This window comes from Vanessa atalanta, chromosome 4, assembly GCF_905147765.1.
Source record: "Vanessa atalanta chromosome 4, ilVanAtal1.2, whole genome shotgun sequence".
NCBI classification, from domain to species: Eukaryota; Metazoa; Arthropoda; class Insecta; order Lepidoptera; family Nymphalidae; genus Vanessa; species Vanessa atalanta.
In genome coordinates, this window is record NC_061874.1 from 7,394,604 (window position 1) to 7,412,957 (window position 18,354).

Here is an 18,354-nt window from a genome sequence, read left to right on the forward strand (position 1 = left end):
ATATTTATATTTATTTATCCAAATAACAGAAGAGAAGCGATAAAATTTAAGAAGTTATATCTTCTAAAACCTTAAACACTTTGTTTCATCTTGTGTGAATGGGGTAAATTTTATTTAATTATTATTATTTAAATTTTAATTATTAAAATTACATTTTGTTGATATGAGCACGTAGAAAAAAAGTGAGAAAGAGAAATAAATGAAAGGATTCAAAAATCAGGTACGTTTGTGCACCGTAGATACAAATGGTACCCGAATCTGGGAACTGCATAAGTAGCCGTTCCTGGTTTGGGTACCACCCACTGAGCAGTTATTCTACTGTCACACACGAGTGACACACTCACCATTCACATAAATTATGAGTAAACTAGTGATCTGGATTACCATCGCTGGAGAACTGACATAAAAAGTGGTATTCACTTCTAAAAAGCGTGTGTAAAATTTTAACAACGAAAACGAGCATACATTTTTGTCGACTAATGAATGTTTGGATCATTATGATTTATTTTAATGACATATCTTCGCCAAAGGTCGCTAATGCATTCATCTATAAGCGGAATTGCAGTGAAGTGGACACAAGTACCGATCTGTCATGGCAGTCATGAGGAAGGTGCAAAGGTGGACATGTCAGCTTCGTTATGATATAACGAATAGACCGTATGTTCAAGGCAGGGGTGTCATGTTTATTTAATAATTATCATCTTTTTAACACTTTATACGATAAAATGTTTTAGTCAGCAAACTATTTGCACATCGTTTAAAATACTATTCATCAAATATGTCTAAAACATTAAAAGAATCCTTTTGTAAAAAATTGTATATTCTAAGTTAACGATAGGCGTTAAATGAGTACATATTACTCAACACGTTACTCAAATCTTCCAGCGCGTTACAGATTTAAATATAATCAATTTCAGGTCGCTACGATACTTATTGTTTCGTCGACCCTATTTCCAGTTCTGATGCAGTTGTGCGCTGATTTGACATACGACAAGTCATGGCCTTTGCGCAAGTACTAAATCTTCAATTCCAATGTCATGCTTCCTATATGTCTTGGTCATTTAAATATAAGTGGAGTTTAAATTTATGAAGCAATAACTTTCCACAAAATTTAATAATTGTAGTCAAATTGGCTTATATAAGCTTATAAATTAACATCAATCAAATTGTTATACTTTATTCAAGTAGGATGCTATAAATATATAATTTTGAATAGTCTTCTACAAATGAATTATAATGTAAAGTTATCAACCATTGGTTCAAAATGTGGATAAAAAAGAACAGAGAAAAATCACAGTTATCACTCTTGCATATGCTCGTAAATGAAACAATCTTGAACAATTAAATAAATACATATACATTTTTGCATGGAAGTAAATAAATATGAACTCCTCAATTTTTATATCATCGACTTCTTTATTATTTTATATATTAATATGACCTTTATATTTATTAATAGTTTCTCATTAATTGAAGGAAATTGTTATTCTATGATTGTATTTTAGTACACTTAATGTCTAATTTATTAGTGTAATAATTTTGGAATTACCTTTGTAACGTTCAATAAAAGATATTAAATATATTTTGAATATTAATTTAATCATAACAGTGTAATTTTAAAGCACTGCTAAAGTATTAGCAGTGCTTTAAAATTACACTTAGTAAAGTAGCAATAAATAAAGACCTGACATCATTGAATACCTATTTCTGACAGTACGGATGTTTCTTTATGTCAAAACATTTGATATATTACAATCAAATAAGAATTATGTAAGTTCTAACTAATTTGTGTAACGCTTGGGATCGAAAACTATTTCTGTGAGAATAAATTCAATGATTTATAATTAAGACGTATTTATTAATAAAAATAATTTTTCGTATTTATTAATAAAAAAATGATTATAAACGAATGAATGTTATGAATTTTCCGAGAATTTAATTTTGATATTAATATAAGCATTTTGTAATACTAATAACAACATTAATTGGACGTGTTATACTTTGGCCATATTTAGATTCGTGTAATTATTTGTGACGTTAGTGTAGGTGTCTGGGAGAATATCATCCACGTGTGTACAGCATTATGATCATCACAGAAATATACGATGAAAAATATCACGACACGGCCAAGTTTGAACATAGTGACGAATTGCTGAAACTAATAAAACATTCGAATTGTTTCGAGAACTAAAGTTCATTAACGTCGTCCATTATCAGTGCCAAGGCAAATTTACGCATATGTACGTAGGCGTTGAATGTATTAACGTTAAATTATTAAAATAAAACTGTATTGTATTGTTAGTTATTCTCTATGAAGATAAAGTTTTTACACAGTATATTTCTGATGAAAATTACAAATATAATTTTATCAACCGTTTGGAAAAATATAGACGTATATAAAACTAATAAATAATGTTTTCATATAAATCATAATACTATTCATAATTCAAATGATGTGATATATGTATGAACAGATTAATTTATATTATTTTGCATTTATATGACTTCATTGAGTTATAAACACAGAAAAACCTTTTTTCCATTCAAGAATACCTATTAATTTAAAACCATGTTCTACATTTAATTTCGACTGAACAACAATTATTTCAAGAATGTTTTGCTACATAGGAAATATTATGGTATATATTATAATGTATGTAATAAGCCTAATATACAAATACAGTGACTAACAGAGCTTTATGTTTAATTTTACCTTTAACAGTTTACATTTTATTACTGGAATGTGAAGTACAGAATTGTTACTAATATTAAATGTAACTAATATAAGAGAAAACTTTATTATAGATACATATCTGCTACATAATTATATTCATATTATTTCAAAGACATTATTGTTTCTGTGGGTTAAATATTCAGCACAATACGGTCTAATTATTATTGATGGCAAAGGCTTTAAGCAAATCCCCCCTCATCTGTTATTCAACATAGTTTTCATGTATATGTTCTACGTTAAATGGAAGAGAACCAATGTAATTATAGGCAAGAGTGACATTTTAAATATAAAGGACGATTTATATGTTTTGTTACAATGTCAACATCTATAGGTGAAGGTAATTTTCGTCTATTTTCAATAAATGAGTAAAAGTTATTTTTTCATTTCATATCAAGATTACTAAGAAATAGATTATTAAAATACATAAATATTAAAAAATTAGAGGTTGTATGACATGCGTAGAGTAAGGTCTCGCTAATAAGCTTGGCAACGTACAGTTCGTCGGAATACCAAAAACATAAAAGCGAGCAAACATCATCAACGAGGACTGCGATGAGCAAACAAAGCGTGCGTATGATTGTCGGACGACTCGCGTGGCACGTTTTTTTTACTGTTACATCGCCCAATCAGCGCCAGTGGCAGTTGCAATTATCTCTCGCACCAAATCGAATTACGATCAATTCGGATTTGCGCGCATTCGAACGAATATAAAACGGTTTGCATTAAAATTTGGCGCTCGATGCATGGGATGCGTTCCCATTAGTCGGGTCGGACGCTAACTTTGTTTATTCATTCCGACCCGCGTTTCCGGCCAGCTTTATTATCTGTGAACATCTTATCGATTCGACTTACAATGTTTTACATCATTGTTTGGTTTCAGATTCGATGTTGTTTTAATAAAATTGATCGTAATTGATTTTGTACATGTTTATTTCAAGACAATAATTTTAAGAAAAAAATTTAACAATAATTAAGTTTTCAGTTTCATAATCAACACTTCGAGCATTTCATATTTCCTTTCTAGCTACTCAAATAATGATATTATGTCTATCTGCTTGGACCTACGGTGCTATTCGTGAAAGTACCTACGACTCTTTTATATGCATTCACTACAATTTCTTGATATATATGTACAACTACTCTTAAAAAATCGCAACGAACAAACGGCAATTTTGTAACGCGATTGTGAGTTAAAAACAAATATAATTAAAGGAATTATTATTCATTTTTTGACGTAAAAATAGCTATCCTAAGCTATTGGTAAAATATGACATGTATCGTATATATAGTACTGTTATTTTTTAAGATTTATGAATCATTGTCGGATTTATGAATCAGTGTCGGATTCGGTCAAAATAAGCCAAAATAATTCAACTTAATTGTTTCATTCCTATTAATCATTAAATGTTAATTTCGAAATACCCACATAGAACAGTTTAGTCAGAAGTAAGCGAACAAGTCATAAACGGTTTTTATTTGTTTTTTTTTTTCCATTTGATAAGCTTATTTTAGGATACAAAATTTTCATCTCTTCAAGAGTCAATTAAAATAAAATAACTTTGGTAATTTATATGAGCATAAAATAACTGATTGTGTTATTTGTCCGTTTCTTTCTTCTAAGTATACAACGTATTTATAAGTAGGTGTCATTTCCATTTAGATAATTCATTCCGAATGGTATAAATTCTATTTTATTTATCGTATTAAAGGAAAAATAATAAACTCCGTATCTTCTTCTCATATAATCATTATTAAGGAGAGGAGGCTTCAGCCCAGAAGTAGTAGGTACATTTACAGGCTATTTTACTTTAGAGAAAAGACGATTTTTTGCAATCAAGTCATCGAAAAAGCTATTGCTTGGAGCTATTTTATCTTTATAAAGTGAATGGAATAAAATAATAATAGTAATAAAAGTAATAACGTTAAAACGTAAAAATATATGTTATTTTATAGATAATTACTTATTTTGACCTGCTTTTAAGGCTGAAGGTGATAAAAGTGACACTAATGACCTAACCTCATTAATGCCCTTTCTACGAATATGAAAGTTAAACAGTACTATTTACTCAGACAGCTAGTACTATGACCAACTTTTTAAAAATATCTTACACGTGATCCTATGGAAGCCATATCAATATATTTAGAAATATTTATTAATAGCTATAAAAATATTATTATTGGATTTTATTTACAACATGATATTGAAATAAGAATAAATATATTTTCCAGGTATGGTTTCAAAATAGGCGCGCCAAGTTCCGAAAACAAGAACGATTAGCCCAGCAGAAAGCGGGTGAAGCGCCCGTGAAGGCAGAAGGTAAACGTGACAAGCCAGGCTCTCCCGCGACCTCACCGCATCCGCCACCGCCAGCACAGCCTCCGCACCACACGCTGCCACACCTATCGCCGCCTGATTTAAAACCGATCACTTCAGCAGGTACACAAATATTAATAACAGTTTATTAATTTGACGAATTTAATTAATAGGCTATTCCATGTTCACATTAAAAAATATTTTTTTATAGAAGTTGTGAAATGTTTTTTAGAGCGCTACCAATGATTTACAATGCTGATAACATAAAAAAATGCATATTAAAGGCACGCGTAATTATGCATATAAAATTATCCTTGAATCGTTTACCAAACGATGTCTACAGGAAAGTCAGTAACAGCATACGCCTAAATAATTGCGATAACTACGTTTATGACGATTAAAATAAATGCATTGAAATGTTTAATGACATTAGAAAATACACCAATAATTTTAAAAAGTATAAATATATAGTATTGATTTTTAAATGTATAATATCGTTGGTATAGGAAGCTCTTATTAAAGTACGTTATTGCACCTAATTAATCTTGTTGTTAAACTTTCAAATAATATATAATTTGCATTTTGAAATAAAAATGCAAATTAAATATTTTGTGTGTGTGTTGGGTAGTGAATGACATCATTCGTGTAGCATAATCTAAAAACCTCTCTTGATATCCAAAATGTTTCTTTAGTAAATTTGACAATTACTTGGAAAATCGGATATGAAAAATTAAGATATTTTGTAAATCTATCGTTGTTTTCATTAATATCAATAACATAATATTTTATTAAGACGTAAAATTAAATTATAAAATAGTAATTGACCTATGTTTTAAAGTCGTATACGCAAGGTATCGATCAAATAGTTATAGTTAAAGAATAATTTACTCTCCATTTACAAGACATATGACTAATGTTTTCTATGAATATCTAACAAACGAAACACATAAATCATGTTTTTTATGTACAAAAGTCGAGTACATACTGACAAAATACATGTTTAAGTGGCGCAGTGCTGCCAACATAAATATAAATTAAATTTTGTAATGAATACTCATCTAACTAATGAATAACAACAATATCTTACATTTTTCATATTCATCATTAAATGCGAAGATAACTCTGCTGTTCTTTTACGGCCACACCGCTGAGCTGAATTTGATGGACAAAGGCTATGCCCAATATCTACCAACCCCTAATGACTTTTGATAACATGCCGTTGAAAATGACTTTTAATAACATCGGCTGATGAGATATATGCATAACAAATAAAAACAAAACGATACCTTGATACCGTGTCATATTTTGTGTTTGATGATATTAGTAGAACATTTCTTAGGCGACAACAAATAACACGTACATTTCTATTAACACATACTATGCTGGCGTTTATTTTCAAAGTTGCTGTTCATTTAGAAGTTACTATTATAATATATTGTACTAAAAAGTTTGGAGATCATTTTTTAGCTATACGTAAGAGAAGATACAGAGAATTCCAGAGAGCTTTAGTATAGAATATTATTAATAATAGAATAGATTTTAATATTGTTTCTCAGTTTTACCCGTTTTACGTATAAACTAGTAAGGCGACTAACATCAACGGCATGTTCTTGTATTTTATAAAGTATTATATTATAAAATGGTGAAATTATTATTAATATTAGATTTTATAACTGTAACTCGAGGGTACCATTAATCTGTTCGCACACGGTTTGACTAAAATGATAGAAATAAAATCTTTATTTTTACACGATGATGTTAGCACTTGCGGTAAAGTGGTCGATTTTAAATTGCGCCGCCTACCTGTGAAATAACGCTTTTTATAATTTTATATAATTTTGAGTGATAGAAAATGTTCTAATTAGCACAATGAAAAAAATTTTAATCAATAATAAATTTATTCAGTAATTTTTCGTACAAGCTCTTACGAAAATGAGAGAAATATTGCATAGGGTTTAAATGGGTTGTTTTTGAACTATTGAAATAATTTTTTTATTACAATTATTATTATTTATTTATTTGTCAGTTTTATTAGGCTCAAGAAAATGAGTAATACTTTAAGCCGAATCCATCTTCTTGAAAATTTTGTTAAAGAAATTTAAAAACACAACACTTTCAATGAAACTCTGTGATTAACAGGAAAGTAAATCTTAAGTTAATTTTCATTAATTCGTTTTATAATAAGAGTTGTGTATTTTTAAACGTTATCTTAGATTTCTTAAAGATTCATACATTGATCGTTTATATTAAAGACTTATGAGTCACGCATTCCGCCAGATCGCGGTCCAATCGCACTATTTCAGCGGATTGCGTGGGAGAACATAACAAGGCTGATTTCGACAACAGAAATGTGTCCTCAAAATAGATTTTAAAATTAGAAGATGCAATGAAATGTAACCATCCAATAAGTTTAAAAGTTTATTATTAGCAACAAAAGAATCGGGTCAAGTTCGAAGATCTTAACTATTTAAATTTTATAGTTTTTTTTTAAATCAAATTAATTTTATACTATTTTCATCAAATTAATTTTATAAATTATTATTAATTAATACTTAGTAAAGATATTTTCCTTTTGGCTGTAATAATGAAACCGAATATCAGAATGTGTAAATTAACGTTATCGTTGTTTGATAATACCAAAAAACATCAAATGAATTAAATGACAAAATACCAAAAAACTTCTCTTGCCAGTAAGACCTAAATAATAAATAAGGACCTCGCTTTTTTCGAAACTGTTTTAGTATTTTAAATTACTTTAAAACCTCAGTTTTATTTCAAATTAAGATAGCATTGTATTTTAAAGTAACAATGTTAGAAATTATTCTAAAATACGAAACGACATTGTGAAACATTTACAAACGCAAACATAATTTTCCTCTAATTTCCCGACGGTTTATATCTCATTTACAATAGTTATCGACGTCGACGCGATCATGGGCTGTTGAGGTAAAAAATAAGAAATGTCTGTGCCGATGAGTAGTGTACAGGTGTGTCGAGAACGCGTAGTGCGAAGCGCGGTGGGCCAGAGGGCGTATAATAGCTTGTGGCTGGATTAATCACATTATGCCGCCACCACGCCACGCCATCCGCGCCAGATTTTCACTTCGGCTCATTTGCGCTAATTGTGCGCGCGATTGTCACTCAGGCTTGAATAAACAACAGAGCGGCGGCAAGGATTAGGTGATTAGCGCTTAATTGCGTTACCACGATTATTTCATATCCGCTAGCGTACCTGCAGTCTGATTTCACATTCGGGTAGATTTGTATGCAAAAGTTTTCATTGCTTTAATTGCAATTAAGAACCGTCTACATCGACTCGCTATTTTAATCATAAGTGTCGCATTCTACTGCATCTATGGGTGTAATAAACGTTCAAAATTATGCTAATGTCTTTTGTTAAAGTATGAATAATAAGTTTTCAATAACGTATCATTTACATAAGTTTCAACTTTAGGTCATTTAGAAGCCATCTTTTTAACCGATATTTTAAAGTCATTAACGTTATTAAATGATTTCTACATGCTGATTACACATATTTTAATAGCTATTTATATTATTTTGAAAATTATCATATTTCAATATTTTCTTTTATTGTCACCGTAAATAGATTCATACAAAGTACTTATTTTTAATAATAATATAGAAATGAAATCAATAGACAAGAGAAAATGCTTAAAATAATGCCTTGTTACGCAGTATTTATATGCTATTATGTAAAATGTATTAAAATTGATTTTTTTCTGTCATATTATATACATAAACAGATTACACGCAACATAATTTATAAAAAATCGTCCTATGATTTAATACTTTATATGACAATGTAGACTTATATTGATACAATTAAATATTTGCTAAAATATATTATTTTTACAGCTAACAAATTATGTGAGGAGTTAAACGGTGTTGGTGGTTCTGAACCCCCAGTGAGCGGAGTCGGGGGCGGCAAGTGGGCAGGCGGATGCGGACTTCTGCGCCAGCCTTCGGGTTTCCCATTGCTCGGGGTGGCGCCACCCAACTACTTACTCTCTGACCACCTCGGCACACTGGCCAAAACAAACAACCATCTTTTCTAATGGTCACAACTGTTTAACAACCTACCTGCCCAAACATACAATGTGCAGCAGTTTGAATGAGGCAGACGTCGTGGTCGAGGATAATGGAGGCTGTTGCTCGGATTTGTATAAAGCAGTGTATCGAAAATTTTCACTTAGAACTACGAATGTGTGACATTTTGGGTGGATTTTATTGTGTAGTGTTTAATGACTTCTTAAAAGTGAAATAATATTCCAAGTGCCAAACAGTCGTGTCCATTAAATGTAGGTGAAACGCAATATTAAACTTTACGAAGGGTTAGATGATTTATAAATATTGAACGTAAGGGACGTGTTCTTATATGCATGTAGTAAAGGTATTAAAAACCTCTGAATTAAACTTCTCTGTAATGTTTATTTTTTCGTGATATTTTATTTGCGAGTTTTCGATTGAATCAAATGTAACATTGTGTGTCTAGCAAATATTGTTTATGTAAATACGAATAAAGAATTGTATACGCTAACTTATTTCTCTATAATAAGTAAGAACAAACTGTAACTTCTTTATTAAATAAGTAAGTGATTAAGACATTCCTGATAATAGCAGACGACTGCGTTGTGATAAGAATTAGAATAGGCTTAACGATAATCTAGTCGAATTAAAGTCATAGCCAATTTGATTTAATTGAGATTATGTTATTATAAATTATTTAATTTATCAGAGATTTATTTATAGTTTGTAAGTGTACTTTATAATATTGTTTGAATCGAGATTTAAACTGGACGTGAACAATGTTGTAAATGTGTATGTAAAATTGTTGTACATATGTATTATGCATTGTAGTGTTGTACCCTGAGTGTATGTAACAGTACTGATGACTAAGTGGAGGGTGTTTTAATAAAGAAATTAATAAATTGACGATTTTTTATTATATACATATATTGAATGAAAAATAATTTAAAAATTATAAGTCATAGTGTATGTCTCATACGTAACAAGCTTACTTTATGAACATACATATATGTTAATAGAATAAAATGACTATGGTAAGTTCTAAGATCAAACATAGTTGTGTGAAAGTTTTAACTCCCTAATAAAAGCAACACCGTTCATCAGAATCCACTCTAAATGTTTTCTTAGGTTTATCTTAAATAATGGTATGGATTGTTTATTATTATTCACAACACCGATTAGATTTCATTTTTTAAATAAAGTTGTCACAAATTCTTGTATTGTTTCGTGCTTATTTTATAATAATGGTAAACCTGATTTTTTTTTAAAGACTTAATTATTGTATACAAAGTGAGAGGTATATTGAAGCCGTATCAAAGAAAGATTTAGTTTGACTAAATGGGTATATTTTACGTAAGCAGAATTGGTAAACTTTATGGACGGATGCTTATTTATTAACATAAATTATTTAAAAAGTGTCTCTGAGCAGAAAAATCAATGTATCGTAACAAAATATTTATTTATTTGCTATGTTAAAAAGCAAATCGTCGCTTACGATAAAAACACGTTTAAAAATAAGTTGCATTTCACATGTATGATGTAAATGTATACTTTGTGCTTTGTATTCCAAGTGACTTTTAAAGTAAGTGGAAGTCTTTGCGAGTTAAACATTTTAATGGCCCCATATTATTTTTTAAATTTTATTTATAATAAGGTAAATAAATAACAAAACGAAACGAACTCTGTTCGTGTTTACTGCTTTACGAATTTTCGAATAAAACACTACATATTTATATATACCTACATATTATTATATAAGTTTAAAAGAATTCAGTTAAAATTTCGCTGAGTAGTTTTTATATATTTTTATTTAGTGCTTTTTTTTGCTGATAACGTCAACATTATGAAAAACATTTTTAAAAACAGTCCAGTAACTAAAAAAATTTCTCTAAAATAATGAGTAAATAAAAAACCTATTTAAGCACATACTTTCAGGTTATCTTTAATTGAAACGAATTAAACTTAGCATACTACTTTATTAGTACAAAAAAAACCTAAACAAGTCGCTTGATTAGCTTGAAGTGGTTTAAATCTATTCGCGGAATAAGATTTAACCCAAAGGTACTTATAAAAAATCTAAATTAAATAAAAACTAATAAAAAATTTAGCAGCCTTTACAACTATACCTATATATAATACTTGGTATTTTATTGTAAAATAAAATAGTAATATATTAAAATGGTAACATTTGAAATAGTCTAAGCTGCGTGGGCATCGGCGACAATGATAATTCATCGGGTACTCAAAGAGCCGTAGTGGGCGGCGAGACGCCTTGACGTCGTAGCGGACAATCCATGTGTACGATCACGCCCGAAGCGACTGCGCGAATCATCGCTCTACCCACAAAACGCAAGCTATTCTGTAATAATCAAATTCGACACGCAATATTCGACCCCATCATTATGTTTATGCTGAAAACCACCTTACGGTGACGCGCTTCTTAATGTTTTGTCTCCTTAAAATATTGTAGATTGAATATTTGCTTATGATACTGAATGCTGCGTATTATATAATTTGATTACTGATTTTCGATTCTACCTATTTTTCTTTCTTTTAAGCCGATAATTTCAAAACGAAGCAACGTGACACTTACACCTTAATTTTACATTATAAATAAATGGCTTATAATATAACTCTTCCTTTATTAATGAGAAATATGTGTAAAATTAAAAAAAAATATATTAGAAAAAAACATTAAAAGGGGTGTCGTATAAAATAGAACACTACAATATATTTTCTGATTGAGTTATTTTTACAAGTACTTGAGTTAGTAGTACAAGTGTGCTTGTTTTTTTTTTATTCTGTTTGTTACTTTTAATAACGATTAAGTAGTAATTTAGTATACATATATTTCTAGCTATTAAAATAGGCTATAAAAGGTTAAAGCTGTAAAATTTACTGTTCTGTACCAACTAGATATGATTAAAACTAGTTTAGTTGCTTAATCGTATGGTTAAAGTTATGTTATTAGAGTTCCATACCCAAAATGAACCTATTACGATACTCCGCTATTCGCTGATGTATTTCTATTGCCACTGTAAGAACAAATACTATAAAATAGAATCAATTAATATTTAAGTGGGCTCCTATACAACAAAAATTATTTTTTGCCGTTTTTATAGATAATGGTACGATATCCTTCGTGCGCGAGTCCTACTCGCACTTGGCCGTTTTTTTTTTCATTTTATTATGTATTCGCATAATAAAATAATAACAAATTACTAAATGAATCCTCCAGACCATATTTCAGCCACGGCAGCTAAGAACACAAACACATGTGCACACTCTGACAATCCAACAGGTCCGCAAACTGACTCGACCTGATATATTTTAAATATTGGACCAAAAGTTAAGGTGCTAACTTGAAACTTTATTATCATTATAAATTAAACATAAGATCAAAGTGATCACTTGACACAGCTTGACAACATTTTAAATCCGGGTTGGTACTGAGAGTCTATCTATCGATTTGCCGGCTTAGCCATCGATTTCAACTCGGTATTAGACTTTGAGGTATCCAACAACGAAGCCAATTTTCATTATTACAAGTTCTTCAACAACATTCATTAAAACATAAACATTCAGTATAAAGTCTATATTTAAGTATTGAATGAATTTGTAGTACTAAATCGAAGATTTTATATAAGAAGCGATATAAAGAATAAAGAATAACAAAATTCCTATACTTTTTGATTATATTAAATGAATAGTTTGTACAATTTTTAATTATTTAAAACAACAGTTCAATTCAGATGAGTATTAACATACATAAATATTATGCATGGTAGTTAGTTGTTTTTTCAATGTATTGTAAATAAATTATCATGACTTTTTAAAAGCGATTATATTTTTAGGCGACTTGTGAGTTGAAGTAACGTCGTTCCTCACAAAAGTAGCTGAAACGTATAATTAGAAAAATGCAAGAGGCATTCATAATTTCTCTAAATAGTGCCTCTTTATAAAGGTTGTTGAGTCAGAAGTTTATTTCGTAGCCTCGTCAGAGTGGAGGTGCGGTGCGTAAGAGTTTTCCAGAAGGGCGCAGCCTGCATACTCTATAAATACGTGGTTGCGGCTTTCAGGAGTTCAGTCTAGCGGTGCTATTGAGAGAGAGATCACTAAACAGCACAACACCACTCACAAACATGTCTCTGGAACGTCAAGTCCGCGCTAAGGTCAGTATTACTAATTATAGTTTTCATTCCGCTCATAAAACTCTAAATTATTCGTAGTTTGCAATTACCACTTAATTATATGATATTTTAAAAATATAAATTAATTCTTATTGTTATTAGGTCAAGTTAAAGTATGTTTTTTTCATAGATATATTTTATCTTACACTGAAACATTTTTAAACGAATATCATATTTATCCCTAAACATTTATTTATATTTAATAAAGTGTAGTAAGATCCTAATAATAAATAAAATTTCACACATTTAGCTCGCTGCCAAGCGTGACCCTGAAAGGGAAAAGGAGGCTCAAGAATGGATTGAAGGCGTCCTCGGAGCAAAATTCCCACCTGGTGAAATATTCGAGGATGTGCTTAAGGACGGAACTGTCCTTTGCCAGCTCATCAACAAGCTGAAACCTGGATCTGTGAGCAAGATCAACACATCTGGTGGACAGTTCAAGATGATGGAAAACATCACCAAGTGAGTACTGTAATTATTATGTTAGGTAATATTATGTAGCTTCGAGTATGTTATTATATTAAACGTTTATGTCCTTGAATGAACCAGCTTATGCACAAAAAATCTGTTATTATATAAATGAATAAAAAGTTTAATTATGTATGCATAATTAACGAACAAATTACAGTGAAAAGTTAATAAAATATTGTTTCTTGCCTGAGTCATGATACTATCTGTCAACGCTATCATGGCCGTCAGGGAGAAAGAAATTAATATTAGAAAATAAAGAACAAAAATGTTTCAAACTAATAACCTCGTTAAATAACTAATTCAAAAACTATAGAAACAACAACATTCACATGTGTTTTTTTTGCTAGAGTAAAAATTAAACTCAATAATGATTATGAGCCAAACAATTCTCGCTTATTGGCGCCAAATAAATTTTAGCTAATGTTAAAATTGTATTACAATTACCACCAAGAGATTTTCAAGTATTTTGTTTCTAATAGTTTTAGTTATCTCAGAAATTTCGATAATTTATACAAAACATAATCAAGTACTTAAAACAAAACAGAGTCGCTTTTTATTTCTGTGTATATCACCGCTGACTTCTTCTAAACGGATTCTACGGATTTTAATGCTGTTTTTAAAATTACGATTCAAACCAATTTGGTTAAGGGCACCTATCATTTTTTTTAATAATAAAATTACACCCGTGTGTAGCCGGGGTTTATCACTGGTATATATATTCTAAGATGATTTTTTATTTCAGCTTCCAATCTGCTATTAAAGCGTATGGTGTCCCTGACATCGACGTATTCCAAACTGTAGACCTTTGGGAGAAGAAGGACATCGCTCAGGTCGTCAGCACACTCTTTGCTCTTGGTCGCGAGGTAAATATTATTTCAATGCGATTACATTATATTCTTATAACTTGGTTAACTAACTGATCTTACTAAACTCACAAACTTTTACTAAAGCACAAAGTATAAATAAATTAATTAATTTTATTGATAAATTAATTTCGAGATCCAAATTTAGACCCGATAGTTACAGATTTTGTAGATTACTATTTAAAAGTTAACGACTCAGAACACATGCATGTTTAGTTTATGATAAACATGGCTACATTGAACGATGAGAAACAAAATGTTTGGTTTAAACATGTTTAATTTGAGAAGTTGAAACGTTGCCAATATCAACTGAAATTTACGACCTTCGTAACGTTATTTCACTTTTTACAAATATACAAGCGGTAAAGAGAGGCCGAGTTAGGTTATTTAAGAGCTAGTCCAAGGACGTTATAAATACGGTTCATTGGCTTGTTTTTTTTTTAATTATTTCAAGGTTTTTGTTTTATTGTAGACCTACAGGCACCCTGAATGGAACGGCCCATACCTTGGCCCCAAGCCTTCCGAAGAATGCAAGCGTGACTTCTCTGAAGAAGTCTTGAAGGCTGGACAAACTGTTATCGGTCTACAGGCTGGTTCCAACAAGGGTGCTACACAGGCTGGACAGAACCTCGGTGCTGGCCGCAAGATCCTCCTCGGCAAGTGAAAACCTCGTCTCACCACCCTTCAAAGTGATATTAATTTTAAGTTATTTTTTTATTAAACTGTGTGCACACGGACGCTATGGTAAGACTTGCGAGCTTCTCGTATACATCTAGTCATGTGTGATGTGTAAGATTGTGTGTTCTCTTGCTTATCAAGAAAACCTTAATAAATTACCTGTAGCTGTAATACCTAGCTGGTATAATCTTATACTGTCATGTAGCACCAAGATGGTTTTACACCTAGGATAAGAAATTATATTTATTTCCATTTTATTATAGCCTTTTTATAATAAAAAAATATTCTTATTTATTTCGTTTTTTTTAAATATATTCATTAATAATAACACCCAGTCTACTATAATTGGCATGTTTATATTTAGTGATATCACACATAAAATACTTAATTCTTCGGGAATCCTTAATTTTTATTAAGGGGTAATTTTATGACAAATTATAAAATAAAAATTAAAGGAAATTTAAATGAAAAATAAAAATGTTTTTAGAAATCACAACAAAAAAATCAAATATACTTTATTCGAGTATTTGACTGAATAAAGTATTTATTCTTTTAGAATTATTTAAATGAATCGAACATCCTATCCCATCTATAAAGAAGTTCATTCATACTTTGATTACTAAGTGCATATATGAAATAATAAATAAGGAGTTCAATTATTGACTTCCAAGCAATGATATTTTTAGTATATTTTCACTCATTCCACCCTTCAAACCTGAAAGTACCTGAGCTCCGATGAACTCTACTATGTATATTTCGAGTACATATTACTTATCATGGAAATACTTTTATGTTAATATTTAAATTAAAATATATAAACGAATGAAATTAAACATAAGAAGTTAACAGATTATAAAATCTTAATCATCACACAGTTATTTCTACTCTAATTAGAGATCTCTTAATTTTTGGCGGATTCTGATTGATTTAATGCCTTTCGTATCCAGCCATTTCCCGCAGTCTTCTTGTGTTGTTAGTCAACTTGCCAAGAGAGTATCAACTGACAAGGCCTGAAGCCTTAATTATGCTAGAGATAATTGTTTAGGTGACTTGCGTTATGTGCTCGCTGATCGCATCATCTTCTCTATGAGATCTTTAAATCTATTCTGTTAGAATGAACTCGATACTCACTGATATGCGACATTGACTATTATAATTATAAAATTTATAGGATACACGAGTTTCAACATTTCACGAGTGAGATACGGAACGAATTCTGAGAGAATGAGACTGTTAATTGAGCAACTTGTATTTTACTGGATCAGTATAGGATGATATTGATTATTTTAAATTCTACTAAAAGTAAAGTAATTGTTATGCACATAGACAGCTATAGGTATGCTGCAGATAGATGTGTTGCTGGACACTAAGCTGCTATGTCCTTTTCAAAACACTGACATTTAATTATTTAAGTAACAAGTTACTCTAAATGACCTTATCAAAGATTTAGGATGTAATACAAAATTGCCGTGTTATCTTGGCCCTTTCTCATTTACACTAGATATAAGCAAACAGTAATCAAATGTAGGATAGGATCAACATTTTATTTTACTTGAAAGTTGGACTGTGTTTCTGACCAAATGATCACCAATGGTAAGTACCATCAGTAGCAATATATAGTCAGCCAACCTACATCAAATTAAAAAAAAATTACAATAATCTAATGTTTACTCCCTATATGGAAAACTCAATTTCGATAAAGCTTTTGTTAATTTTGGATGTAGTTATTTAAATAACAGAGTTTATTAGTTCAAATCAAAGGGTACTAATAATCTGATATATTTATATCGCCTGAATATTTTTTTTATTAACGACACTTAATTTTATATGTATTGTTGTTATAATTTTTGTCAGTCAGTCTCAGTCTCTTTAATGTTATATGTGAGAACTGTTATTGGCCTAATAGTTTTAAGTATTTGTTATTTTTGTTTATCAACGACTGTATGTTCTCCAATTAAATAAATAAATAATATAAGCATTTAATATCCACTTGTTGAACGTTGTATCGTATAAATCTACTTTATAAATAAAACTTAAATACAGATTGGAAGATGAAAAGAACTAAGAGATAAATTTTAAAAATATTAAAAAAAACTTTTTTTTTTTGATATTTTTATTTGAGATACACGTTTTTTTTAATATTTCTATAATATTAAAAAAAAACGTGTATCTCATAAGCGGGTCGGGGATTAAGCATTTGTTTTCGCAGAACTAATTCCTCTTGATGATCATTATTAAAGCAGGTTACCTAAAAACCTTAACTTTGAAGACAACTCGTCTAGTTCCTGAGATATTCGGTGTGATCGGTATAATACCCAGCTTCGCATAAGGGCAAAAGCATAAAACTACACTATGACGTCGCATCTCAATATAATGTCGTAGAAAATATATATAACACCTATATATAATATATATATATATATATATATATATATATTATATCTTTATTTAATTAAGGGACTTGTGTTTTACTATATATTTAAACTGGCTCATTGAATATTCAAACCGTAGTACAACGATTGCTATTTGGCGGTAGAATAAGTGATGTATTTTTTTTATGCTGTAGGTGGCAAACGAACATGAGTTCCAACTGATGGGAAGTGACTACCACCTATAGACATTTGCATTGAATACAGTCAAATAGAACCGCCGAATTAAACGAGATTTGAGACATCAAAGCCAAGTATTCCGACGCTAGCTGTGGCGGCGCTGGGAATATGATAGAGATACGACAAATAGTGATTTTTTAGCGGTTAACGCGCAAACTTGTGCGTGTGAGTGCCTTTTTGTGGTTGAATTGGACCTTGGGATTGGGATAGCCGGCCCCAGTCCGAGACTATGTTTAATAAAGACTCGATTTCAGACACAAGTTTGTTCCGGTTTTTGTCGTTGGTTGTATTTTGGTGAATAAGGTGTCTACGGTCATCTGCATAGGTGTCATCTGCATAGCAGTGAATGTTCCTGATTTGCAAAAAGTCATTGATGTGCAGGAGAAACCGCAATCGGTTACTGCGTAGCGTACTATCACCCAATGGTGATAGTACGCAGGCTTTGGAA

The 18,354-nt window shown here is 30.4% G+C and overlaps 2 protein-coding genes across 2 annotated transcripts in view; both read left to right on the forward strand.

The window, feature by feature from the left end:
• The window catches only part of LOC125077665 (paired mesoderm homeobox protein 2B-like), a 30,778-nt gene extending 20,779 nt beyond the window's left edge, over nt 1-9,999 (forward strand). The window contains exons 3-4 of the mRNA XM_047689658.1: nt 4,964-5,171; nt 8,925-9,999. Coding sequence (XP_047545614.1) covers nt 4,964-5,171; nt 8,925-9,124 — 408 coding nt within the window. The 3' untranslated portion in view covers nt 9,125-9,999. The remainder of the gene's footprint in view (nt 1-4,963; nt 5,172-8,924) is intronic.
• Nucleotides 10,000-13,122: 3,123 nt separating this feature from the next.
• On the forward strand, nt 13,123-15,587 carry LOC125077815 (muscle-specific protein 20). Its single transcript, XM_047689887.1, has 4 exons — nt 13,123-13,267; nt 13,536-13,747; nt 14,499-14,619; nt 15,092-15,587. Exons 1-4 carry the CDS (start codon nt 13,238-13,240, stop codon nt 15,281-15,283), a joined length of 555 nt encoding a protein of 184 aa, XP_047545843.1. The 5' UTR covers nt 13,123-13,237; the 3' UTR covers nt 15,284-15,587.
• The last annotated feature ends 2,767 nt before the right edge of the window (nt 15,588-18,354 follow it).

What these genes read in the sequence shown, in the direction of transcription:
- LOC125077815 (XM_047689887.1), top strand. Translation starts at nt 13,238, where the DNA reads ATGTCTCTGGAACGTCAAGTCCGCGCTAAG. An exon ending in AACGTCAAGTCCGCGCTAAG is followed by an intron (nt 13,268 to 13,535) that starts GTCAGTATTACT and finishes TCACACATTTAG; the next exon opens with CTCGCTGCCAAGCGTGACCC. An exon ending in ATGATGGAAAACATCACCAA is followed by an intron (nt 13,748 to 14,498) that starts GTGAGTACTGTA and finishes TTTTTATTTCAG; the next exon opens with CTTCCAATCTGCTATTAAAG.